Source organism: Lithobates pipiens, unplaced genomic scaffold (assembly GCF_037356315.1).
Source record: "Lithobates pipiens isolate NorthernLeopardFrog02 unplaced genomic scaffold, aLitPip1_a1.2 Scaffold_18, whole genome shotgun sequence".
Lineage (NCBI taxonomy): Eukaryota > Metazoa > Chordata > Amphibia > Anura > Ranidae > Lithobates > Lithobates pipiens.
Window position 1 is genome coordinate 108,433,761 of NW_027507758.1, and position 26,693 is coordinate 108,460,453.

Below are 26,693 nucleotides of genomic sequence, written 5' to 3' on the forward strand. Positions count from 1 at the left end.
GTGTCCACAGAGCAGGCAGACAGACAATACTGACAGGCTGGAAGACACTGACTATATGGAATCTGTGCCCGATCCCATGCCTGTCTTGTATGATATGCAAATATGAGGACACCACCAGCCCACACTAAGTGAAATACTGCATGCTGTCCACAAGTGAACCGCTTCTGTGCATGACCTTAAAGAGAAATTTGGGGGGTTGAAGGAGACTGTCCCACCTCCGCCAGGACATTCAAAAAATCAGAGAAAACCACTGCAGTGGAGGGGAGAGTAAGCGATATAGAGGACCAGGTGCCCCACCTAACCCAGGATGTGAGGAGGGCTGCTCAACATGCACATCAGGCCTTTGAAAAAACTGGCGATATTGGGAACTGCCTGAGGCGAAACAACGTTCGCATAGTGGGGCTTCCAGAGAAGGATGAGGGCAGAGACCCCACTGTATTCGTAGAAGGCTGGCTACAAGAAATATTTGGGAAAGAAGCCTTCTCTCCCCTGTACGCAGTGGAGCGGGCGCACCGGGTCCCGCCGAGGCCTCTCCCACCAGGCAGCTCCCAAGAGCGATGCTGACCAGACTTCTGAACTACCAAGACTAGGACGTTGTGCTGAGACTAGCCAGAGAAAAAGGGGGCTGTGTAATACAATGGCACCAAAATATCCTTCTACCCTGACTTCTCCGCGGAAGTGCAACGCAGAAGATCCAAGTTTGCAGACGTCAAAAAGTGGCTACGACGATTACAGCTTAAATACGCAATGCTATTTCCAGCCAAGCTACGGATAACAGCCGGAGACCGAAACCACTTTTTTGAAAACGCACAAGACGCGGCAGGATGGCTGGATCAGAATGAACAAGACCTACGTTGCCGAGGATGCGAAAATGGAGAAGGTTGACGATGCTAAAACTACCTATGCCGAGCACAAAAGGGCGCCTACTTACTTCCGAAACTACCACATGATCGAGAGAGGATCCTTACTACTTATCCACAATCAGCGAGCGAATATCTATCTACTTTTTTTGCTCTCTACAATTTTTGTCTACACATTCAGGCGGAATGCGAGTGTGAACCTCACCTGAACCCCGTTTGTTGCTATGGTTGATATGGCTCATGTTTATGTGCCCTGTTGGCACAATTAGAGCCTATGGGGACCAATCCCCATACCCTTTGGAACACCCCTACACTGCACTGTTGGCAGGGATTGTACCACTGGCTGAAGGCCATCCCCTGATTTAGCACCCAGTTGGCCTTGCTGCGCAGTTGCGCAGGATGTCACTCCACAGTTTTTTGACGCATCTCCAATGTGCAAGATACCTCATCACCACCTCCCCTGTGCCATACCATTTGAAAGCCCTCCCAGACTGTACAATGGCAACCTGCTGGTGGTATGCAGGAACGATACCAAGACCTACAAGACCCCCTTATAATCACAGGAGACTATATCCATACCTACCATGTCTGCAACACCCATAGTGTCCTGGAATGTCCAGGGTGTATATGACACATTGAAAAGATCTATGATATCAGCTGGTTTGCAGAAGTTACACCCGGCCATAATCAGCTTGCGGGAGACTCACCTGCAAGGGGATACGGTCAGCTTCCTGCAATACGCCTGGTTTGGGAAGGCCTATCAATCCACTTACTCTGCATTTTCCCGCAGAGTGAGTGTATAGATACATAAGGCACTAGCTTACCAAGAGCTGGAATCCCTGATTGATATATCTGGTAGATTTGTGTTTCTGTACTGTAACCTGCATAAATTACTCTGATTTTGGCCTTTCTGTACATAAACCCTCCCCTCGTTCTCCAGGGAGGTGCTGCAATTGTTCCTATCTGACAAACAAACCGGATGCCCCAGTTCTAATTATGGGAGACTTCAACTGTTACTTGGACCCTAGACTAGACAGACACCCCCCTATAATGCACCCTAGGGGTGGACGAGGCACAGCTCTTAGCCGCCTACTGGCGGAAGTGGGATGGATTGACATATGGCGTAGTCGCAAGCCAAAAAAACAATTTCCTGCTTCTTCAAGACCCACGGCTCACTGTCCCGCATCAATCTATGTGTGGGCACTCCAAATATGGTTGGTAACTTTGGACTTTTTCCGGTCACACCAGCAGCACACTGACAATTTGCAGAAATGCAAAAGCCTAAGGGGTGTATTCATACAAGAAATACAAATGGTCAAGCAAAACTCCTCTGCTAGAACAGGCGAGGGACTTGGTAAGACAATTGGAACCAACATATGTAAACTAACCCCTCTCACTCGGCAAGAGAGGTGTGGATGTCAACCCAAGACTCCTTGGACCGTCTGAGATCCTCCACTGTGGAGCGCAAGAGGTTCTTTACAAAGCTGGCATCTATGATGGAGAAAAGACGGGCAGCCTACTTGGCAAAAATTGCAAGATCCCAACAATAGTCACTGGCCATCAGTGCTATTCACGCCGCAAATGGCAAAGTGGTTAACTCTCCAGAGGACATCATATCCGAGCTGGCAACCTTCTATGTAGACTTGTATAGGTTGAGGGAGGCTTACTCGGACGATGACCTGACCACATAGGTATCCAACATTGATCTACCCTCGCTGTCTGAAGAAGCCAAAACGACAATTCGATGCCCCAATAACTCTTGAGAAGCTTCAGATGGCAGCCTGCTCTTTCCCTACCTGTAAGGCACCTGGGGAGGATGGCCTCCCTGTGGAGGTATTCACTCAATATGGGGAATTGATACTCCAGGAACTATTAAAGGTCTTTAATGCCTGTCTGGAGGAGGGTAGACCTCCTGAGTCTATGGCCAGAGCAAATTTAATTTTATTACTTAAGTCGGGGAAGGATCCGGTTGATCCAGGCTCCTACAGGCCTATTTCATTGCCTCAAAGTGATGTAAAGATCCTTGCTAAGGTCTTGGCGCTTCAGGTCAATGGGATAATATCCTCCATGATCCACCAAGACCAGGCTGGCTTTATGCCACAAAAATCCATGGCAACTAACTTGAGGAGACTATTCCTAAATATGCAGCTGCAGGCGGACAATGGGGGTCAGAGGGCCCTCTTGTCCCTCGACGCCAATAAGGCATTTGACACCATAAGCTGGAGATACTTGTGGGGGTGGTGCTAGATAAATTTGGGTTTGGGGACTGGTTCGTTACTTGGGTAAAACAGCTATACGCAGCCCCACAGGCTTACATCAGAGTGGCAGACAGTATGTCACAAGCTTTTGCCCTGGGCAGGGGAATGAGGCAGGGCTGCCCACTGTCCCCCCTGCTCTTTGCAATCGCAATGGAACCATTGGCAGCACTAATAAGGGACAGTGCCCAGATCAGGGGGTTCCAATATGGAGTATTGCATGAAAAAATAAGGTTATACGTGGATTACATGTTACTTTTTCTGGGTGACCCAAATCACTCACTGCCAGGAGTAATGTCCATAATAAAAAACAGTTTGAGATCTGCTCTGGGCTGACCATAAACTGGTCTAAGTCGGCTCTGATGATGCTGGACGAGGACCGGGAGGTTGATCTTCCCGACTCCTGCCCCATCCCCATGGTTACCAGCTTCAAGTACCTGGGCATACAAATCGCACCCAGACTTGGAGACTATTGCTCCCTAAATATACATCCCTTACTCTCCCATTTTTGGGATAAAATCAACACATGGAACAACCTTAAGATGTCACTGGCAGGCAAGGCCAATTTAATTACAATGATTCTAATGCCCCATCAACTATACTTTCTACACAACTCACCTGTAGTAACGCACCTTTTTTCACCGTTAGTAAACACACTTTTCAAGCGATTGCTATGGAATACCAAGACCCCTAGAATCAGGCTAGAGCAGCTGCAGCACTAAGGATAGTGGAGGGCTGGCGGTCCCCAACCCCTGGCTATACTATATAGTGGCCCAGTTGCAGAACCTGGTTGGATCTATGTCCCAAAACCCAGAGGGCTCAGGGGCACAGCTGCTATTTGGCTGCCTCTGGAGCCGAGACCATTCCTATAGGCCTAGAGGCACAACTGTTCAAGAAATCCAAACAGACAGACCCCAATGCTTTCACTGGTACAGAAAATATGGAACAAGGGCAGACAACTTCAGGGGATCCAGGGATTCACAGATTTCAGCCCAATATGGGGCAACCCTACATACAGTGAGCTGAGTAAGCTACAACAGGGGAGCACATGGCGCATCTATGGCATGACAATGCTATCCCACATATTCTGGGACGGTAAATTACTAACCTTCACAGAACTACAAGCTAAATTTAACCCGCCCAATACCATGCTTTACTCATATTTTCAACTACGACATGAGGTGGCTGCACAGGGAGATGCTGGAGAGTGGAAATTGTCACCCACTTCGATGTTCCACGTGCCACAAACCAGGAAGGTAACAAAGGGAATTATATCCCAATGTTATCAAATGATACTTGCAAGACACCTACGGATTTATACCTGCAGGGCGCTTTCGGTATGGGAAAGGGATCTAGGTCAAATCCAATGGGACGAAGCCCTACAATCCATAGCCAAATTCTCCCAGAATGTCGCAGAAAAAGTCTCCCAATTGTACATAATATTAAGAGGACACTACACCCCTACAAAACTACATTAGGATGGGCAGGATGGCGAACTCTTTGTGCTGTCTGTGTAGGCAGTGCGATTGGGACCTCATTCACCTACTGTGGCGCTGCCCAAAGCTCCATAGATACTGGAGCGAGGTAGTCGACACACTTAACAGGGCATTTCAAATGCAAGTGCCTACAGACCCTATATGCTGCTTATTGGAGGATGCGATTCCTAAGGAACTGACCAGGATCGTATTCTCCAGGGCACTATTCCAGGCTAGGAAACTCATTCTAATGGGCTGGAAATCCACCTCACCGCCTACCAGCATCTCCTGGATAGCACATATGGGAAAAATCCTTATTATGGAAAAATACATATACCAACACAGGGGATGCCCCGGCAGGTTCGAACGCATATGGTCACGATGGCTGGATACACCTGGTCTGAGTCATAGGGAACTTGTGATATCCCGACTTCTACAGTGTCCCTAGAAAGGGGGGGGAGGGGGGGTGGGGAACACACTGTACAAATTATGGAGAAGCAAGATGTGACACTGGGGGGTGGAAGCGGTGAAATACAGGTGGCTGGAGTATTGTGAGGAGTAGAAATACGAAAAGTAAAAATCCTGTTTATATGCCATTGAATGAAAAAACGTATCTGTGCATTGGAGGTTGATGTATCATATATGTTCAATAAAAAAACTTTATCAAAAAGAAGTAGTGTACCAAACACCACTTTCCATTGATTAAAGTGCATCCACGTACACATTTACACATCTTTATTACATTTTGTTATTAAGCACCCCCACTCCCCCCTATCATGTCTGGGAGGACAGCAAGGAGAGGCAGATGTTCCAATGGCACTGTAAGGGGGCCAGCAGCGTATGTATCCACAGGCAAAGGTGGACGTGGTCGGTCCTTAGGCAGGGCATCATTTACTGTCTTTAGTGATGTTACTCGTGCTATCCTCTGTCACCCAAGCAGAGACTAGTGAGAAGTCCCCTGCAACTGCCAGAGTGGCAAAACCCGACAACTTGTCCACAGCTATTTCTGCCATAGCCCCAGCATCAGGCATGGAGGAGTCAGCAGAGTTATTTGAACACAGCCTCAGCAACTTGCTCCTTGACGATGCACAGCCATTACTCAATTCAGATGTTGGTTCTGACTCGGAGGTTGAGGAAGGCAGAAACATGAGCATACAGAGAGGGGAAAACACTGGTACACAATTTGGCAGTCGTGTTGCCCCAGCCGCAGCGTATTGCAAAGTTGTCTCCAGTAGTAATGATGATGGAGGAGATGATGAGGTCAATGACTCGACTTGGGTGCTGGAGAGAGGAAAGGAGGAAAGTGAGGGTGAAGTACAATCCCAACGAGGCAGCCATCATGGAAAAGAGAGCAGCTAACCTATTCCATCACATTGTGGAGCAGTTATCTCCTGGTCTCAGCTGTCTGGGCCTTTTTTTAGTACATGTGCAGCCGATCGCACTGTTGCTATTTGCAAACTTTGTCTCAAGTGCATCAAGCGTGGCAAAAACACCAACCATTTGGGTACCACATGCTCGATAAGGTATTTAACCTCCCACCACTCAGCCCGTTGACAAGAGCACCTAAAAGCCACACAAAAGGGGCACAAATCTGTCCCTCCTCCTTACTCACCTCAGTCTGTCCCTGCTATACCTCATGATCTCTAAGCAGCTTCCACTGACAGGGATGATGGTATAGTGCAGGATGTCCCAGGTCCTTGCAGCACATTTGGCAGCAGCACATCTGGCATCAGCACACCATCAGCTGTAGACTATAGCTGGCAAATTTCTGTGCCCCATCTACTGCAGAGGAAAATAAATACAGTCCCTGCCATCCACATGCCCAGCGTCTAAATGCAAGCTTGTCAAAGCTGCTGGCTCTACAACTTCTGCCTGGGGGATTCTGCCCCCTTCCGTGAATTTGCAGAATGTGCTGTACCACAATGGCAGGTTCCCAGTGGCTATTTCTTTTCACATAAGACCAATCCATCACTACCATCATGTGAAAGGCAATGTTGTGGCATCGTTGGGAAAGGCAGTCAGCTGCAAGGTCCACGTTACTGCTGACACGTGGTCCAGCAAGCATGGGGAGGGATGATATATTTAGTTCACAGCACACTGGGTAACTCTGCTTGTAACTCGGAAGGATGTAGGACAGGGCTCAGTGCTGCAGCTTGTTTTGCCCACATATCTCTATACAGCTGGTGATTATGAGATTCTTCAGCTCTACCCCCTCCTCTGCTGAATTGTCCTATGAACCTTAAGGGGGGAGGAGGGGGAGGAGTGAGGAGGGAGGAGGCAGTTCCAGATACTATAAGCCTCACAGGGGCAGATCCAGAGTCTAATCTCGGGAGGGGCACTTCACTTGATTGAAGAGCATTATTTCTATTATTACATTGTAATATATAATGAAATAGTTCAACTCACCATAATGCAGAATCAGTGGGAGCCCTCAGTGTGTCACTTGCCACCATCACCTGCCACCAGATGCAGCTTGTTACTAGCTGCGTCACCTGCCGCCAGATGCAGATTCTCACTTGCCACATCACCTGGCACCAAATGCGGATTGTCACTTGCCACTATTGCCTGCCACCAGATGCAGCTTGTCATTTGCCACGTCGCCTGCCACCATATGCAGCCCAGATGCAGCTGGTCACTGTCCGGATGCGCACTGCCACTTGCCACATTGCCGGCCACCAGATGCGAATTGTCACTAGCCACATTAATTACCACCAGATGCAGCTTGTCACTATCCTGCAACAACAGTGACAGTAGAGAAACAGGCTTCTCTTCCTAGTTTTTCAGCACATGTGAGAGCGGGCAGTGAGAGATGTTCCTTCAAGTTCACAGAGCGGCCTGCTTAGTGACATGACTGCCCACCCACTCTGCTCACCCGCTAGCCCATTTACTGGCCTGCTCGCCCACTCCGTTCACTTGCTGGCCGCCTACTGACCCGTTCGCCCGCTCCGCTCACTTGCTGGCTGCCTAGTGACCTGCTTACCCGCTCCGCTTACTTGCCGGCCGCCTTCTGACCGGTTCGCCTGCTCCACTCACCCGCCTGCCACCCAGGCTGCTCACTATTTCTCAGCTGAGGCAATTGCCCCGTTGCCCCCCTGGATCCGCCCCTCAATCCTCAGTGACTCCTGAGTAGTCTGGTTCTCATGCCTCTGCAAATTTGTGGAGCATGGGCTCCCTCATGCTTCAAAGCCTGCGAAAGGACCCAAGAATATGTGGAGTAAAGGAAAAAGATCACTATTGGTTGGCAACCCTCCTTGACTACCGTTATAAGGGGAAAGTCTCAAAACTCATCCCCGCAGAGAGTGCAGAAGATGAAATCTCTCGAGGACACCTTAAAGTGAAGTTTTTCATGACTCTGGTAGCCTACAATGTCATGGAAAAACAGGTTTTGAGGCTTCTGTTGGTCAAGAGGGGAGTGGTGGAGAAGGCATCCGCCTAAGTGATGCATTTCTGAATTTTTTTTGTCTTTGCCGCTCAGGGCTGTCAGCTTTCACATCCCATCGACAGCGTCTGCATTACATGGTGGATAATTATCTAGGGGAGAAAACAGACGGAGAGCTTTCCAGTCAAAGATCCACTGGCTTATTGGGTAATGAGAATAGACCACTGGCCAGAGCTTGCCCAGTATGCTATTAAGCTGCTGGCCTGCCCTGCATCCAGCGTGCTTTATGAACAGGCATTCAGTGCTGCTGGAGGTTTTGTTATTGATCATAGAAAACATCTGTCCACAGACTCCGTGGACCATCTGACTTATCAGAATGAATCAGTCCTGGATTACCAGCAGCCATGAAGTCCCTGAAGCTGAGGTCGCTGATTAAGTGTTTTTGGGATGTGGAATCTCTGCAGGACTTTTAGGCTGCTTAGCATTGTGGGTGATTTTATCTGGAAGAATATTTTTGGTGTAGGTTTCATGGGCACAATTAACACTCTCAAACAGGTGCATATCATTACAATTTTTGACAGCAAGGCCAATTCTTGCTTTCATCAAGCGCACCTCTATAGGGTTACGATGTGAAGGTGCCATTGACACCCAAAGAACAATTTTTCTACACCAGTTACATAAGTAGAAATCCAAAGTCTGTGGTAGAAGCACCAGAATTTATCCCAAAAAACTCTTGTTCCCTGTGTACTACATTGGGGCCTCATACAGACTGGCTCCCCAAACTGTTGCTTACAAAATAAAGAACGCGTGCAGGGAAAATGTCATTTTTTGGTATTTATAAATGCAATTATTGCTGCAGCAACTCCTATACACAGTACAGATGTGACACTTTACAGATGGACTAAGGACGCCCCCAGGCACTATATTGAAAGGAATTTTTCATTTTTATACATTAACGTTATGCATCAATAAATCACTGACGTCTTTTACAAACTTTTTTATTGATACATGTCCCCCAGGGCAGTACCCAGACCCCCAATGTCCAATTGCTTGCATATAAGCCTTCAAAACGGGCACTTTTGATTTTTCACGTTCGGGTTCCATAGACATCAATGGGGTTCTTTATTCAGTTCTGAACTTTCTGAAGTTTGAAAGTTCGAAAGTTCTCGTGCGAACCGAACAGGGGGTCGTTCGGCCCATCCCTACTTGTCAGCAAGGAAGTAGTAGGAATAAGCGAAAAAGATCTGATCATTGGAAAGTACAATTAATTGCATCAGCGAACAAATCCAACCCGACTGCATGATCTTACATCATAACTAATACTATGCTTATATCATAATGCCTTACCTCCGGGGTGATGAGGAAATCCAAGATCTGTTTCATTTCCAGATATATCTAGCAGGGTAGAACAGAATAAAAAAGGTACAACAAGCAGTAAACACATATTTATCTTTGTATATTTTTTGACACGACAGCAACGTTGGACAAAATTATGGGTTTATGGCAGGGCTGGACTGGGACAGAAATTTGGCCCTGGACTTCATCCAGACCGGCCCACTTACATTTTGAGTAGCCCATCAGCTGCCCCCTTACATCAGAGTGTCCCATCAGCAGCCCCCTTACATCAGAGTGTCCCATCAGCAGCCCCCTTACATCAGAGTGTCCCATCAGCAGCCCCCTTACATCAGAGTGTCCCATCAGCAGCCCCCTTACATCAGAGTGTCCCATCAGCAGCCCCCTTACATCAGAATGTCCCATCAGCAGCCCCCTAACATCAGAGTGTCCCATCAGCAGCCCCCTTACATCAGAGTGTCCCATCAGCAGCCCCCTTACATCAGAGTGTCCCATCAGCAGCCCCCTTACATCAGAGTGTCCCATCAGCACCCCCTTACATCAGAGTGTCCCATCAGCACCCCCTAACATCAGAGTGTCCCATCAGCACCCCCTAACATCAGGGTGTCCCATCAACAGCCCCATTACATCAGAGTGGCCCACTGAGCCATCGGCCCACCGGGAAACTCCCGGTAGTCCTGATGGCCAGTACATGCCTGGTTTATGGCACTTAAAGCTGCTGCTAAACCTGCTGAAAAAAACTTCAGCATCCAACACTTATGGGAGTGTTGGGTGCCTGATACCACTCTGCACTCTGTGGTTTACTTTGTTGGTCCTACATGGAAATGGTGGAAATAACCAAAGGGAGATCAGGCATGCAAAACTCCTCAAAGTGTCAGGTGCAGAAGATTCTTCAAGAAGTTTAGCTCTGCAGGGAGGACTTTAAGTTTAATTATCTAGAAACAGGGTTGCTTTTAAAGGGAATATCAGTTTCATACAATACATTTTTAGTAAAAAGCTGTTGCATCCTGACATGAGTATGTGGAGGTGTAGTGTCCAGAACTCTGATGTTCATCCTGTCTTGTTACTCTATGCCAGGTCTGACGGCACAGCCAAAACTGTCTGATGGTGGCCCAGGGACCTGTAGCTTCACATTGTGACTTGATCTTCCTTCCGCTTGCTCCCTCCTGCTATTTCTATTTGCACTATAAATGGTGCCCCCTGGGCTGGAGTGCTGGATTGGGTTTCATGACACATTTGTGGTGGCTTTGGGACTCAGCACTTTACTGAGCTTTGTCTACCCCTTGATCACCACTGATCCCTTATAGCTCCAAGATGGTTCCCCTCTGTTGGCTGAGATACCAAAGAGAAAGGAGGAGACAAACACCAGTGATGGACTATATGGAGGGGGTAGATCTGCTGGACAGTGCTAAAACAGCCAAGGAGAGAGGTAAGGAGGCAGCAGCTAGGTTGGAAATGTTTGCTGGGAATACTAAAGAGACAGCCTACAGAATGGATTCATCTGTAATTTTATCGGCAACCCCTACTACTTCTCCAAAGCTGATAAATTGATTTCAAAGCAATAGCTCAGATATGTACTGTGTAGAGCATGCCCAGCTTGAAGATTCTGTGAGTAAACTTCTGTCCATAATACTGAATAATCACAGAGGAAGTAGAAGCAAACACAGTAAAAGGTTTTCGCAGGGCAGTACAAAAGTGTGGTCATTGTTTTGTTTTAATACAGACACAGATGGAAGCAATTAGAGAAGAATTTCTTTTTCTCAAGACAGGATTTGAAGAAAGTCCACGAATACATTTCCAATTGGGAAAGTAGAATAGAAGAAGCTATATAGAAGTAGTGGAATTTATGGAGAAATGGCTTCTCTCTCTCTCTCTGTATTTAGGAAAGACACTTTTACCTCTTTAGTGGTTATAAGGGACCATTGGGATTAGACTCATTGCCTCCACCTGGAGGCAGTGGTATTGCTATAGGGGTGCAGACCGCCCCCGAGTGACACCGACCAGAGTGGCGACACCCGGAGCCAACAGACGGATTGCCTCCACCGTTTACTAACACAGCAGAGTGGAGCAGGAGGCAGAAAGAGAACACTTCTGTACAGGGGAAGAATGAGACATAGCAGCATTGAATAGAGGGTGGGTGCTGCCAGATTTAACTTTTCAAGTTAACCAGCAGGCGATTGGTTACTAGGACCACCTAGCAACCAATCACCAGCTTGTTAATATGAAAAATCTCCCGACCTCCATTCATCCCTGCTGTCTCTCTGCATGAACGAGTAAGGTAGGAAGGGGCAGAGCTGTGGGGAAGGGGGGGGGGGGGGGGACTGTGTAATGTAAAGGGGTCCAGAGGTGCAGGGCCGTGTAATGTGCAGGGGGCTTTGTCATATAAAGGGGTACTGTGTAACGTAAAGGGGTCCAGAGGAGCAGGGATATGTAATGTAAAGGGGTACTGTGTAACGTAAAAGGGGTCCAGAGGTACAAGGAGCTGTGTAATGTTTAGGGGGCCATGTAATGTTAAAGGGATGCCAGAGGTGCGGAGTTGTGTAATGTAAAAGGGGCCATGTAAAGTTTTCCTATGTTTTACCTGCAGTCCTATAGATTTCTGTTGGGCTGCACATTTTTTTCTGCAAGCGCACCAAGAGTCCCGCATGCCGCATCATTGGCGCACTTTCAGAATACAGGAAAATATATTTTTTTTGGGGGGGGGGGGGGGGAATGGGGTTGACACCATGTTTTACCGTACCAGGTGACAAACCCTAGTGATGCCACTGCCTAGAGGAATGCAAAGTCTGATCTTAACTTGGTTATTGAATCACCAGGCCAGAGATAAGATCCTGCAGAAAGGAAAAGAGCTTAGACTTTCATCAGAGGTCGACCAAGTTTCAGAAATGGCCACATGCTAGTTTTTTTTTTTGCAAGACAGATAAACTAGCTAATGAAACCCTTTGGATTGATAGCAATTAAAAACAATTTATTGAGGGCTGTGTCCTTAATTTCCTTTCTCTGTCTCAAAGGTGAAACATCAGGGGTCTATTTAAACCTCTAATATTTCACCAAAGCTCCCAGTGGGGCTAAAAAAAAAAAAATAAAAAAAAAAAAAAATAAAATGGTAAAAACGTAACAAAAATCTAAAAAAAAAAAAGTTACCAGAGTCACAAAGGTTACATTTGCAACTAGGCCCTGGCATTCTGCCACCGTATCATGCTGTTAGCTATGCCAAGTGGACTGGATACTAAACAAGCACCATCATATGGGAGGTCAATCAGCTATAACTCAAGGAGTCCTAGGGTCCTGATAAACCCCGGTTCAGAATGATTAGTCTAATCCATGAAAATCTGATTACATTTTTTTCAAAAAGGTAGAGAGCAATGGTCTTCAGATATTGACATTATGCAAAAGAATAAGTGGTTGGAGATAAAGCTGGGGTTCCCTCTGTCATGATATCCGCCTCTCAGAGATTGACTGAGAATATTTGACAATAAGACAAACTCCTTAATTAACTTCACAGAGCAGGTATCTGGGAAGAAACTGGATGTGCCCGCTGTTGTCAGGCCCCAGGAGATCATCTTCTTTAAAGGATATCCTAAATTGACATATTAACCGCTTCCTGCCCGCCCTATAGCCGAATGCCGGCCTTAGGGCGGGCGGCTTCCTACGCCTGGCCGTCCCTGGACGGCCTGGTGTTTACTTCCGCAATGCGCGCCGCCGCGGGCGCGCATCGCGGAAGTTCTGTGTTTGCCGTGTCCCCCGGGGACAGGCAAACACAGATCGCTGTAAACGGCCAATCACAGCGGCCGTTTACAGCGTGATCGGCGTGTCCAATGGGAGATGATCTCATATGTAAACATATGAGATCATCTCTCAGCGCCGCTCTCCCTCCTCACACAGACAGCGTGTGAGAGGGGAGAGAAGAACGGCTGCAGCAGCCGTCAGTGTAAAAAAGAAAAAAAAAAAAAAAAAGTAAAAAAAAAGTTTAATAAAAAGTGCCATCCTCCCCCAGAGCCATCCTCCCCCAGTGCCACCCCCCCCCAGTGCCATGCCCCCCCCCCCAGTGCCATCCTGCCCCAGTGCCATCCTGCCCCAGTGCCATCCTGCCCCAGTGCCATCCGCCCCAGTGCCATCCTGCCCCAGTGCCATCCTGCCCCAGTGCCATCCGCCCCAGTGCCATCCGCCCCAGTGCCATCCATCCCAGTGCAATCCACCCCACCCCAGTGCCACCTGCCCGCAGTGCTATCTGTCCCCAGTGCCACCTGTTGTCAGTGCCATTTGTCCCCAGTGCCATCTGTCATCAGTGCCACGTATAAGTGGCATCTGTCATCAGTGCCACGTGTTATTAGTGCCACATAGTGCCATCTGTCATCAGTGCCACGTATTAGTGCCATCTGTCATCAGTGCCACGTATCAGTGCCATTTGTCATCAGTGCCACCTGTCAGTGTCACGTGCCATCTGTTGTCAGTGTCACGTGTCATCAATGCCACTTATCAGTGCCATCTGTCATCAGTGTCACGTGTCATTGGTGCCACATATTAGTGCCATCTGTCACCGGTGGCACGTATTAGTGCCACGTATTAGTGCCACATGTCATCAGTGCCACGTATTAGTGCCACGTGTCATCAGTGCCACATATTAGTGCCACGTGTCATCAGTGCCACGTATTAGTGCCACGTGTCATCAGTGCCACGTATTAGTGCCACGTGTCATCAGTGCCACATATTAGTGTCATCTGTCATCAGTGCCACGTGTCATCAGTGCCACGTATAAGTGTCATCATTGCCACGTATCAGTGCCATCTGTCATCAGTGTCACGTGTCATTGTCCTGGTATTTCAAAAGTGTAATAAGTAGTCAACAAGTTAGATGTGTAATTTATGCTCCTAGAACACGTGATGGCGCTCCCTGCATGTTGGGCCTCTCTATGTGGCCAGGCTGCGAAAAAGTCCCACACATGTGGTATTGTAATACTCAGGAGGAGTAGCAGAATTTTTTGGGGGGTGTCATTTGTGGTATACACATGCCACGTGAGAGAAATAACCTATTACAATGACAATTTTGTGGAGAAAAATAAAGAAAATGAAAAATCTTCATTTTGCAAAGAATTGTGGGAAAAAAATGACAACATCAAAAAGCTCACCATGCCTCTTACTAAATACCTTGGAATGTCTACTTTCCAAAAAGGGGTCATTTGGGGGGTATTTGTACTTTCCTGACTTGTTTGGGTCACAAGAAGCGAGATAGGCCACCAGTACATCAGATGTGATCAATTTTGTGCGATTCGCACCACAGCTTGTAGACTCTCTAACTTTCACAAAGACCAAATAATATCCACTAATTTGGGTTATTTTTACCAAAGATATGTAGCAGTATAAATTGTGGCCAAAATTTATGAAGAAAAATTAATAATTTGCATAATTCTGTCACAGAAACAAAGAAATATGCGTTTTTTTTCAAAATTTTCGGTCTTTTTTCATTTATAGCGCAAAAAATAAAAACCCCAGAGGTGATCAAATACCACCAAAAGAAAGCTCTATTTGTGGGAAAAAAAGGACACAAAATTCATTTGGGTACAGTGTTGCATGACTGAGTAATTGTCATTCAAAGTGTGAGAGCACCGAAAGCTGAAAATTGGTCTGGGCAGGAAGGGTGTTTAAGTGCCCAGTAAGCAAGTGGTTAAAGTGTAAAAGTTATTTTCAAAACATACTGTATGCAGTTCATATTTGTGCATCTAGATGTTCCAGAAAGTCATGTTATCCTGACATTGGGGTTTTGCAGAATTGAATTATCCAAAAGTGGACCTTGCCACTTCCGCCAATAATAGGAAAGTGGACATCAACAGTTAAAAAGGAAAGCCAATCTAGTTAGCCAACACCCCCTATGCTCTCCTTGTAATTTTTTTTTAATCCATATACCTACAATTCCTTCATACCTGGTATTGCATCACCAGGACTCCCTGTTCATCTTCTGGTCACAGCAGCAGTCAGCCATTCTTCCAGGACTGAATAGCATGCCACCAGGGCAGGACTTGGGGTGGTGGAGGCCCCTGGGCTTGAGTCACTTTTGGGCCCTACCTTCTATACATTACTTTAAAATGGAACAAAATGATATATACACAAGCTATGTATTAGAGCGACACAATTCAGGATAAACTGAGAATAAAAATAGAGATCACGATTCTGAACAAACAACTAAACAAAATTACATAATTTATGTTAATTGCTGAAGTCTATTAAAAATGTTAATCTGAAAATGAAGATTTTTTTTTATTTTTTTTTTAATTTTGTTTTCACAAAATTGTCATTGTACTAGGTTTTTTCTCTCACATGGCATGTGTATACCACAAATGACACCCCAAAATACATTCTGCTACTCCTCCTGAGTATTACAATACCATACGTGTGGGACTTTTTCACAGCCTAGCCACTTAACCAACTTGCTTGCCCAACATGCAGGGAGGGCCATCAGGCATTCTTGGGGCATAAATTACACATCTAACCTGTTGACTACCTATTACACTTTTGAAGGCCCTGGAGCACCAGGACATTGACACACGACACTGACGTGGCACCGATGAGAGATTTCACCGATGAGACACGACACTGACGTTGCACTGATGACAGATGGCACTAATATGCGGCACTGGGGACAGATGGCACTGACGACAGGTGGCACTGAGAGCACTTTATTCCCTCCCCCCCCCTTTTTTTTTTTACCTTAATGCTGCAGCTGTTTGTTCTCCCTCCTCAAATGCTGTTTCTGTGTGAGGAGGGAGAGCTGGCGATGAGAGATGATCTCATATGTTTACATATGAGATCATCTCCCATTGGGCCCTGCAATCGAGTGCTAAATGCCCGCTGTGATTGGCCATTTAGCACGATCTGTGATTGGCTGTGTCCAAGGGACACGGCCAACACAGAACTTCCCCGATGCGCGCGGCAGTAAACCGGAGGATGTCCAGGAACGTCCTCCCGGCAATTGGAGTCCGCGGTGCAGCAGTCTTTCGGCTATAGCGCGGACACCTAGTGTTTAAAATGTAAACACAGTCGGGGGCCCCCTATTGGATGGAGTCCATGGGCTTGAGCCCAGTCAAGCCCAATGGTAAGTCCGGCCCTACACGCCACTCACAAAATGGAATGGGAGTGACGCTCACCATGGCAGCCCAGCCTCAATGAGGATGTACAAATGAAAAGTCTAGTTTACAGAAAATAGGCAGAATGACAGTGTTGTTCCAGTCTGAAGAAGACAAGTCTGTGCTGGGCCGCAGAAGTTTAGGACAGCACTGGAACATTAAGAGGGTAGGTAGGACTTTTTTTTTATTTTTTTATTTTTTAGAGTGTGGGAAATCTGGAGTAGTTGGTTTTTCAACAGGGGGTAGGGGCTCTCAATAAGTTTCAATATGCTCGGTCAGATTGCCTTCAGGCTCCTGGCTTGGTGTCAAATAAGAGAAGGAAAGGAAATAGGATATGAAGTAAAAAAAAAACCCACACTGAAATTTATTTAAATAGCACTGAAAGCATTTTTTCTCTCAACCAAATCTGGAAGAAAACAGTCACTTCCAACTCTAGGTCAAAAACGTATATTGTTGCAATGAAACACCAAAAAATTATGGACTACTTACCAAAGATATGATTCCTTGGATCTTCACTTTCTTGGTTCAGATCAAGATTAAAATTTGCATGACTTGCAGTACTTTTACTATGGCCAGCAGTGGTCATTTCGATCTTTTTTAAAACATCTCCATCTAGAGATGAGTGCGACTTGCCGGATGGTGAACGTGGTAGAGGTAAGGGAAAGCTTATCAATAGCTGAGCAGAGGAAGATTTATATGGCATGGCTGTGCTCGTTACAGGTTGTGCGGCCATTTTATTTTCATGACCTGAATCGTGTCCGCTACGATTTACCAACCAATGACTAATCCATCCTATGGCCTTCGTAAATATTTCTGTAGATTTGTATTTCTCAGTTGGTAACGTTTTATTTTCTGTGTCTGTTGAAAGGTTTTTCCTTTTAACAGTGCCTTCTTTGTCTGTTTCTGTAGGTTGGCGAGAGTTCCCAAAAAGTTTGGGCTGAACGTCAAATCTTGGTTGAGAGGAAGTAGACATTTCTTTAGGGACTCCCTCTTGACCTGAGACCAGCACTTTGCTCTGTGGAGGTGAGCCACTAACTGTAGGTTTAGCTGCTGGTAGACTTGAGTAGCTGCTGCCAAGAACATTTATATGAAATCCCAGCAAAGCACTCACAGTCTTAGCTTTTTGTAAATAATTTTCAGGCTGTACAGTACTAAATGACACAGGCTGAAATACCTGACTTTTTTCAGGTTCAGTGACAGTCTGGCTACCAAAGTCCTTACTCAATGACTTGGTTGTTGGTAACAAGGCTTGAGGCTTTGGGTGAGAAATACCCCCTTGACTTGTTGGAAATTTCCCAACAGGTAAGGACGTAAACTGTGCTGGTGAAATAAGAGGAGCTGCTTTTGAGGTTTCTATTGTGTGCCCATCACCTGTAAATACAGGTTTCATAGTTTCAGCAGTCGCAGTAACAGCAGGTAGAGAAGGTTTTTCTAGATGCGATTCTATATATAACAAGTCCAATACTGTTTTAGGAGCGTCAATAATTTGGTCTGTATTGACCTGTGAGGTCTTAGGTATTTTAGGTCTTTTGACAATACTTGTAACATAATCCCAAGGGAACTCAGTCTGGTGGACTGCACTAATTGGTGGTGTCATCATAAACTGTTCACTGAAATTATGGATTTTAGTGAGCTCAGCTAAAAGAGCAGTAGTAAAAGGTGTGGAAACCTGATTATTGGTTTCGCTGAATTGCTCTGTCCTATCAGGCTCAGTATGAGATAGTCCAAAATGTGGAGTTTTTGGAAGCTTTGCAGTATAGGGTATACTTATAGGAGTAGCCTTATATAGCCCAACATCATGTGCAGTATCATAATGCACAGTCATTGGAAGATCAGTAAGATAGGTTGTGCTGAAATGGTGAGTAACATGCAGCTCCGAATCATGAACTCCGCTAAAATGGGGTGCCATAGGGATCTCAATATGTGCTGTACTCAGCACTGGCGTTTCTGACATAGGAAGGGTTTTTCCCAATATCCAGTCTGGTTGAGATGTAGTTTCCCACTGCCCCACAAAACTTGGCTCTAGGTCTTCTGTGGTCTCTATATCAATAGGTGTGTCTTCATCCATGACAGAAGAATATGAGGATTGTGGCTGTACAAACTTAGATGGTGGGGAAGGAACCTGTACTACTGTGCTTGGAACATCCTTTGACAGGTGAATAGCAAAAGTGGCTGCAGTTAAATAGTGAGCAACATGTACAGGTGGATGGGGAGTAGCAATTGCAACTTCATGGTCTCCATCATGGTAAGCTTCAGAAACCTTAATGCCAACATAAGGCAACTTGTTAGTAGACAGCATTGAAGGAAGAGAAGAATATACTGGACGTACATTTGTTGGTGGGATTCCAAGTACTGTTGTTGCAACTGGTACAGTCACAGACTTATATGGTTTTAATGAACATTTACATAAATTAGCATTTAGACCAGAAGTAGGATCATCAAAGATATAGTATCGTCCTTGAAAATATTTGAGCGAATCAGTAGGTGAAAATGTCTGCCATAGTAGTACAACATTGACTGCCAGGGCCTGAGCAGCAAACACATGTGTAGGTTTATTCCAACAAGCAGACACAATGGTGGTTTCAACAGATGATGAAATCCTTTCAAAAATTATTTGGGCAAGGTTGTCATCGCAGTTTGTTTTTGTTTGAAATCCATCTATGTAGATTACAATGTGTTTTCCTGGTGCAGCTAATATAGTCCAGTTACACCACAAATTTACATTCGTTTTCCCGGAAACCACAGGAGGGGAAAACGTGCCAAAATCTTTACTTAACTGGACAAGACAGCTCCTTTCTGCCATAAATGTATGCACTGAAGTTGGTTCAAACCCTGCCAAAAATAAAAAGACAAAAAAGTATGGATAGAAGATAAATGAGACCAAACTGTAAAATATAGGCGGTGAGTTACTAACAAAAAAATAAAAATGATAATATACATATATATAAAAAAAATTAAAAAAATAGTAATTCATACTGTATTTAAGTGGCCCTTCCCTCACTAGATGCACTAGGCATGATTGCACTCCCCCCATCCTTCACAATCAAAAATAGCAAACCTTTTTCCTGATTTTTAGTCCAGCCCACCCTGCAGCTGCCAATCTGAAGCCTCTTGGGAAATTCACAAATCACATACACTAGGACAGGAGGGATCTCAATCTGGTGGCCCTCCAGCTGTTGTGAAACTACAAGTCCCATCATGCCTCTGACTGTGGGAGTCGTGTTTGTAACTGCCAGCCTTGCAATGCCTCATGAGACCCCTGCACTAGGATGTTTCAGGTTCCATACAGTGGCCAAAAGAGTGCAGCGTTTCATCAGAGGGTTGGGCTGCCTGAACTAGGAAAAGACAGCTGACCCCTGATCTCCTCCAAAAATAAAGATGTTGGCGAAGAGCCTGGGGGTGGCAGCAGCGCAGCGGATCATGGCAGGGCAATGCCGAATTAACTGGGCAGGGAGTTTTGTGAATTGTATGCAACACCAACAAATGAGGTAAGAGAGGAAAAAGAAATATGAGGGGTAAAGTTCCTTTTAAAAACAGACCATTTATATACAGTACATTGGTGCATATAATAAATCATTTTTTTATTTTTTTATTAAATAAGGTGTCTTGTTGGACAAAAAGAAAAAACAAACAAAAGAAAAAACACAACAACAAGAACACAGACACGCAAAACATTTATTCTTTCAATCCCTCTTGCTCTCTCACCCATGCTTTCCTCTTTTTAAAAGATCAGCAAAAGGGAAATCCGCAATACCAGTGACTAGTCTTTGCCCTCTGCTTGACCATTTTGACCACAACATTCAGGGCTGCAGTTAGAAATCACGTGGTCCCGTACAGCCTACCCCCCTTCCCCCAAAAATATCAAATTATATTTTTCACTAAAATGGCTACGGCCACGGTGCTATGCTCCGCAGCCATGCAAGAAATTTTACCTCCATGTAAATAAGCACTGCTCTGCACGTGCCTCTCAACCACGTGCAAAGCATGTAGTTGTGGTGCACTAGTGCGGGGTTAAATATGCCTTCTCACCACCTGTCAAATGCTCTCTGAAAAGCGATCCACATTTGAATGAGTCCTTAATTTTTTATTTTCTTGAATCTTCAATTTTTTTACATTTTTTTAGAATTGTATTTTCTATTTTTATTTTACATTTTATTTAATTTTTTTTTTTATGTATTACATTCATTGTTACAGGAGGAGAGCAGAGGAAAAATTAAAATGAAATCTACGATGTATGTTAATGGTTTGGTGTTTTATAAAGGCCTGCGGACAGCTGACACCAATATTGAGGTCTGGCTAACCGGACAGGTTGTGGACCTAGAAATGGAGACTTATTCCCACCCATAGCTCTACAAAGTCTCTGGGTTCCAGAAACAAGACTATAATAATAATAATAATAAAAAAAAAAAAAAAGGGGTTTTCTCTACATCAGCCATAAACTTTGGAGCTCCTCGCCATGTGTATGCGAGAAACCTGGATGTCGTTGTCCACAATCCTGCTAGCCAGGAAATATAAGCTCAGAAGTGAAAGCACTATAGGATTGTCATGTTTAACATGCTTTGTGATATGTCTTTAACCACTTCCCGACCAGCGCACGACGATGTACGTCGACAGAATGGCACGGGCAGGCATATTGGCGTACATGTACGTCCAATATTCGTTGCCGCCGTGCCATCGGGAGCGCGCCGCCGGCGGCGCGCTCCCGCGCTGGTCGGGACCCCCGTGAGTCCGGTCGCGGGACCCGCGGACTCGATCGCCGCGGGCATCCCCGCGATCGTCTCACGGAGCGGCCGAATGGAGGAAATGCTGTATAAACAACATTTTTCCATTCTGCCTAGCAACTAGTGACGCTGATCTCTGCTCCATGTGATTGGAGCAGAGATCAGTGTACACTAAATGAAAGCCCAACCCCCCCACAGTTAGTAACACACCCCTAGGAACACTTAACCCCTACACTGCCACCCACTGGTTAACCCTTTCACTGCCAGTGTCATTTACACAGGAATCACTGCATTTATATAGCAGTGATTACTGTATAAATGACAATGGTCCCAAAAATGTGTCAAAAATGTCCGATGGGTCCCCCACAATGTCGCAGTCACAATAAAAATCGCAGATCGCCGCCATTACTAGTAAAAAAAAAAAATAATAAAAAATTATTAATAAAAATGCTATAAAACTATCCCTATTTTGTAAACGCTATAACTTTTGCGCAAACCAATCAATAATCGCTTATTGCGATTTTTTTTACCAAAAATATGTAGAAGAATACGTATCGGCCTAAACTGAGGGAAAAAAATGTTTTTTTATATATTTTTGGGGGATATTTATTATTACAAAAAGTAAAAAATAATGCGTTTTTTTCAAAATTATCGCTCTATTTTTGTTTATAGCGCAAAAAATAAAAACCGCAGGGGTGATCAAATACCACCAAAAGAAAGCTCTATTTGTGGGAAAAAAAGGACGTTAACTTTGTTTGGGAGCCACGTCGCACGACCGCGCAATTGTCAGTTAAAGCGACGCAGTGCCGAATCGCAAAAAGTGGTCTGGTCTTTGACCAGCAAATTGGTCCGGTCTGAAAGTGGTTAAATGTTATATGCATTATTCTGTCCCTGGTTCCTCCCCTTGCTGCATCTCAGCTTATCCTGTATAGTTAGCGCTACCCTTTGTCCATTGTCCCCCTAATGCATCTCGACATGTCTGGACTGGATCACATTATGATCTTGTTACCCATCCATTGTTCATTGTTGCAAGCTCCTCACAGTTTATGGATTAAACTGCACAAGATCAAAAAAGGTGTTGTCTGGATCGAGTCACTGCCCGTTTATCCAAAAGAGATAGGCGTGATCGACATCTCAATACAGCTAACTAAGTTACGGAGATCACACTTTCAATGCCTAGATTGGAGAGGCAGAACAGTCAAAAGATTGTTAGAAAGATCAGTCAATACATCAAACAAGATCAAAATATCTGATCCTTGCTAGCTCTGGATACACTGCGAGATGTTATATGGGCACTGGAAATAGCTATCAGACAGTGCAACCATTACTACACGAGGCTGTGTGTGTCTCTGCAAGCAAGTCTCAGCATAGCACTGATAAGCCACAGGACAATATTATTGCTGTGAATGTTCATGCAAACAGCTTGTACACTGCCTTTGTAGGCATCAGCACATGTTTTTTTTGTCTGTATAATCTTATAAGAATGAAAAAAAAAGGGGACACATTATGGGTCCACTTTGTTGAGATTGTGGACTCCCCAACCCCCCTGTCATCTCTTATAGATTAGCGTAGCTAGCATGACAGAAATAGGTATAATATTTGGGTGAGGCCCCTTTAAGAAGGTGAAAGCAAGGGATTTGGGAAGAACCAATCAGGTTTAAGGGAATTTGCTGGAAGCTATTCTGAGGTTATATAAGGTTAAAAGGTAAGGGGGTTTTCCTCTTTGCCTGTGGACCACCAAGAAGATTGGAGCTCTCCCTACCATGCTTGCAATGGAATCCTTATTGCGTCAGCTCCTGGAGAAGTCGGGCAGTGCAGGAGGGGAGGCATGGCCTTGCCGCTGTCTAGAGTTAGACTCTGCTCTTGAGGAACAGCTGGAGGAGGATGGAGGTGGAGTCTCAGCGGTGGGCGGCGAGCAGGCTGGTCTTAATGGCGGAGGACGGAGAGAGCAAGAGCAAGCCCTACGCGGACGAACGAGGAGAAGTGTTCCTCCTGAACGTTTTTGACAGGCTGCGGAGGCAGCCGAAGAGGAGAGCGGGCCTCGCCAACGGTCAGAAGATTTTGTCGGCGGCGGTGTGTCAAGGGGCCGCCATGGCTCCCAGTCACCGGCGGACAGAGGCGGTCGGCGGAATCAGGTGCAGCAGCTATCAGCAGAGCAAAGGGGAAGGAAGCCAGCACAGCACCTCTCAAGACAACCTGCAGCTGAAATGATACAGCAAGGCACTCGGCGAGTTGAGGTGCCTCAGCAGTCCCAGGTTGGGTATTCCTTGCAACCCCCAGACCCAGCAGAGCTGCTGGAGGTGGAAAGTCAGCAATGTGTGGGATAGCCTCCAGCAGCAGGCGAGTTAAACCAATTGCATATTCTGAATGGGCTAGTAGGATCTTTGTCTTCTCTGGTTCAATCTCTGTTTCAGGTGTCTGTACCTCCCTCTTCTTCTGTGGCATCATTGCCTGTTAACTCTTCTGTTGCTGTGCTCTCTCCTGCTCCTACTAGTTTAACAGTGCACAATAGGAATGTTAGTAAGAGATTGCAGGATGAGATTACAGGCCCAGAGTCATTACATACAGCTGCACCTGCTAATATACTGAATGTACCTGAAACATGCATGAAAGGGGTTATGCTGTGTGAGATGTCACCATTAGGATGTCATTTAAATGCATCAGTAAAAAAAGATAAAATATGGAAAGGGGAATATATAGATATCCTTTCGCTCCTTCCCTCATACAAGGAATTTATGATCAGACAAGAGGGGGGAAGAGAAGGGTGAGGAAGATGGGCATAGGCCGGTCCCCAGGTCTTTTAATAATTGGCTACAGGCCTTCTGTATTTATGCTGGCATACTAGCAGAGAAGCACCCGGAGCTGTGTGGTGGCCTTTTCCCATCACTTAGACCATATATTAGAGGCTTATAGGAGCTTTGGTGGCCTGGGTTGGTTTTACTATGACGAGTCTTTTCGTCGGAAACTGTCCATACACCCGTCATTAAAATGGGGAATGAAGGATGTGGGCTTGTGGCTTAATTTAATACTCCCTCAGAAGATGGTGTCATCCAGGCCATCCACGTTTACCGTTGCAAATCCGGCTTTTAGAAAAGGCTGTTTTGCTTTCAATGAAAGTCAGTGTCGTTGGAACTTGGCTTGTAAATATAGGCATGAATGTTCAATTTGCACCGGTGCGCACCCAGCAGCTAAATGTTTTAAAAAGAATTTGAATGTCAGTCTTGGTCCTGCGCAGAGGGATATTTTTCCAAAAAGCCTGCACTCCAGTGAGGCTGGAAAAAATGCGCCCATGGCTGGACAGCTACCCAGACAGGGAGAAGGCACCTTTCCTCATTGAAGGTTTTTCTAAGGGCTTTCCTTTACCTTCTTTTTTGGGGGATGGTTGTATATTAGTGGGGAATTTGAAGTCAGTAGACTTGTACCCTCAGATAGTTAGGGATAAGTTGTGTAGGGAACTTGCGGAAGGATGAATTGAAGGGCCTTTTGAGCAGCCGCCATTCCCTAACTTTCGGATTTCCCCATTGGGAGTAGTTCCTAAGCGTGAGCCTAATGCCTTCCGCATTATCCATCATTTGTCATTCCCGAAAGGAGATTCATTGAATGATGATATTGATGAGAATTTATGCTCTGTTTCGTATGCGACATTTGAGGATGCAATCACTAAAATTAGGAAGTGCGGCACTGGGGTTTTGTTGGCAAAGGCAGATATAAAATCGGCTTTTCGTCTCCTGCCTATTTCCCCGGAGGCTTTCAATTCCCTAGGTTTTTTCTTTGAGAAGCAATATTTTTTTGACAAGTGTCTCCCTATGGGGTGTTCACTGTCATGCGCCTATTTTGAGGCTTTTTCCACATTCCTTCATTGGGTGTGAGATCTGGTTCGGATAGTGTAATACACTATTTGGATGATTTTTTGTTTGTAGGACAGTCGGATTCTACGCGTTGCTCTGATTTGTTGGTGATGTTTCAAGCCATTGCTTTGGAATTCGGTGTTCCACTGGCAGAGGAGAAAAAATGCTTGCCTGGCACAGTATTGGAATTTTTAGGCATTGAAATTGATACATGCAGGATGGAGTTTCGTTTGCCCGAGGCGAAACCTAGCAAATTGAAGGGGTTGATTGTAAAAGTACTGCAAAGGAAGAAAATTAGGTTGAAGAACATGCAATCTCTCCTGAGTATATTGGCTTTTGCCTGCAGAATTATGCCAGTGGGCAGAATTTTTTCACGTCCTCTTTACCTGGCCATTTCACGTCTGGAATCCCCTATGGCTCACATTCGCATGACTGTCCCTATTAAGGAGGATTTATTGGTGTGGTTTAGGTTCCTGGATTGTTACAATGGCTGGTCTTTCAGTCTGAGTTTATTTTTGCCCCAGGATTTCCGACTGTTCACAGACGCAGCTGGCTCGAAAGGATTCGGTGCCATCTGGCATAATTATTGGTGCTGTGCAAGCTGGCCTGATTCATGGGTGCAGCGGGGAGCTACTAAGAATGTGGTTCTGTTAGAATTATTCCCAATCCTGGTGGCTCTGGGATTTGTGGGCTTCAAATTTTTCTAATAGACGTATACTGGTAGAGATAGTTAAAAAAGGTGTACTGTATGCAGTGAACTGTTTGTCATCTAGTTATGAATTAGTGATCAAAGTTCTGCGGCAGGTCTTTAGATGCCTTAAATTCAATATTTAGCTGAAGGCTAAGTATACCCCGGGGATTTTGAATAACATAGCCGATTCTCTGTCTCGCTTTCAGATGGACCCTTTTCGGCTGTTGCTCCCAGAAGCGGACAGAGATGGCATTCCATGCCCAGATTATCTGTGGGAAGTGATATGAAGGAAGTAAGTATCTGAAGCCATTCAAAGGTCTTTAGCGCCCAAGATGTGGGCCGACTACTCAGCGGCTTGGAGAATTTGGCTGTCCTTTGCCAGTGCACAAGGTTTTTCTTTTAACAAACCATCTGAAGACAGGCTTTTAGCCTTCTTGGCCTGTTTAATGCAGCAAAGCTACTCGTATAGTCATATAACGAAAGCGTTGGCCGGTATTTCTTTTTTCTTTAAGTTGAGGGGTTTGCAACATTGTTCTTCCTACTTTTCTTTAAAACAGGCACTAAAGGGATACAGGTGGTCAACTTTCGTGGCGGACGCCAGAAGACCAATCTCCCTTGACATCCTTGGTGGCCTTTGTAGGATGACTGAAGTCATCCGTTTCTCGGCCTATGAGGCTATACTTTTCAAGACAGCATTTACACTTGCCTTTTTTGGAGCATTCCGCATTTCCGAATTGGTGCCTGCAAATAGGCTGGGCGTTTCCGGCATTAGGTATGAACGGGTGGTAGTGGACAGCTGTGGAGTACACATTTGGTTGCAATATTCCAAGACGGATCAATGTGGCAGGGGCAGGTGGGTTCACCTGCAGGAATACGGGGATATATTCATGCGCCCAGTAGCAGCCGTTAAACAATTCTTGGCGATTAGGCCACCTGGAATGGGGCATTTCCTTATTCATGCAAATTTGAGACCTCTAACAAAATATCAATT

At 45.6% G+C, this 26,693-nt stretch overlaps 1 protein-coding gene across 1 annotated transcript in view; it reads right to left on the reverse strand.

The window, feature by feature from the left end:
- The window catches only part of LOC143986684 (uncharacterized), an 83,125-nt gene that overhangs the window by 38,519 nt on the left and 17,913 nt on the right, over nucleotides 1-26,693 (reverse strand). Inside the window, exons 3-4 of the mRNA XM_077485090.1 lie at nucleotides 16,932-19,274; nucleotides 9,317-9,364 (exon numbers count right to left, since the gene is read on the reverse strand). Of these exons, the coding sequence (XP_077341216.1) occupies nucleotides 9,317-9,364; nucleotides 16,932-19,274 (2,391 nt within the window). The remainder of the gene's footprint in view (nucleotides 1-9,316; nucleotides 9,365-16,931; nucleotides 19,275-26,693) is intronic.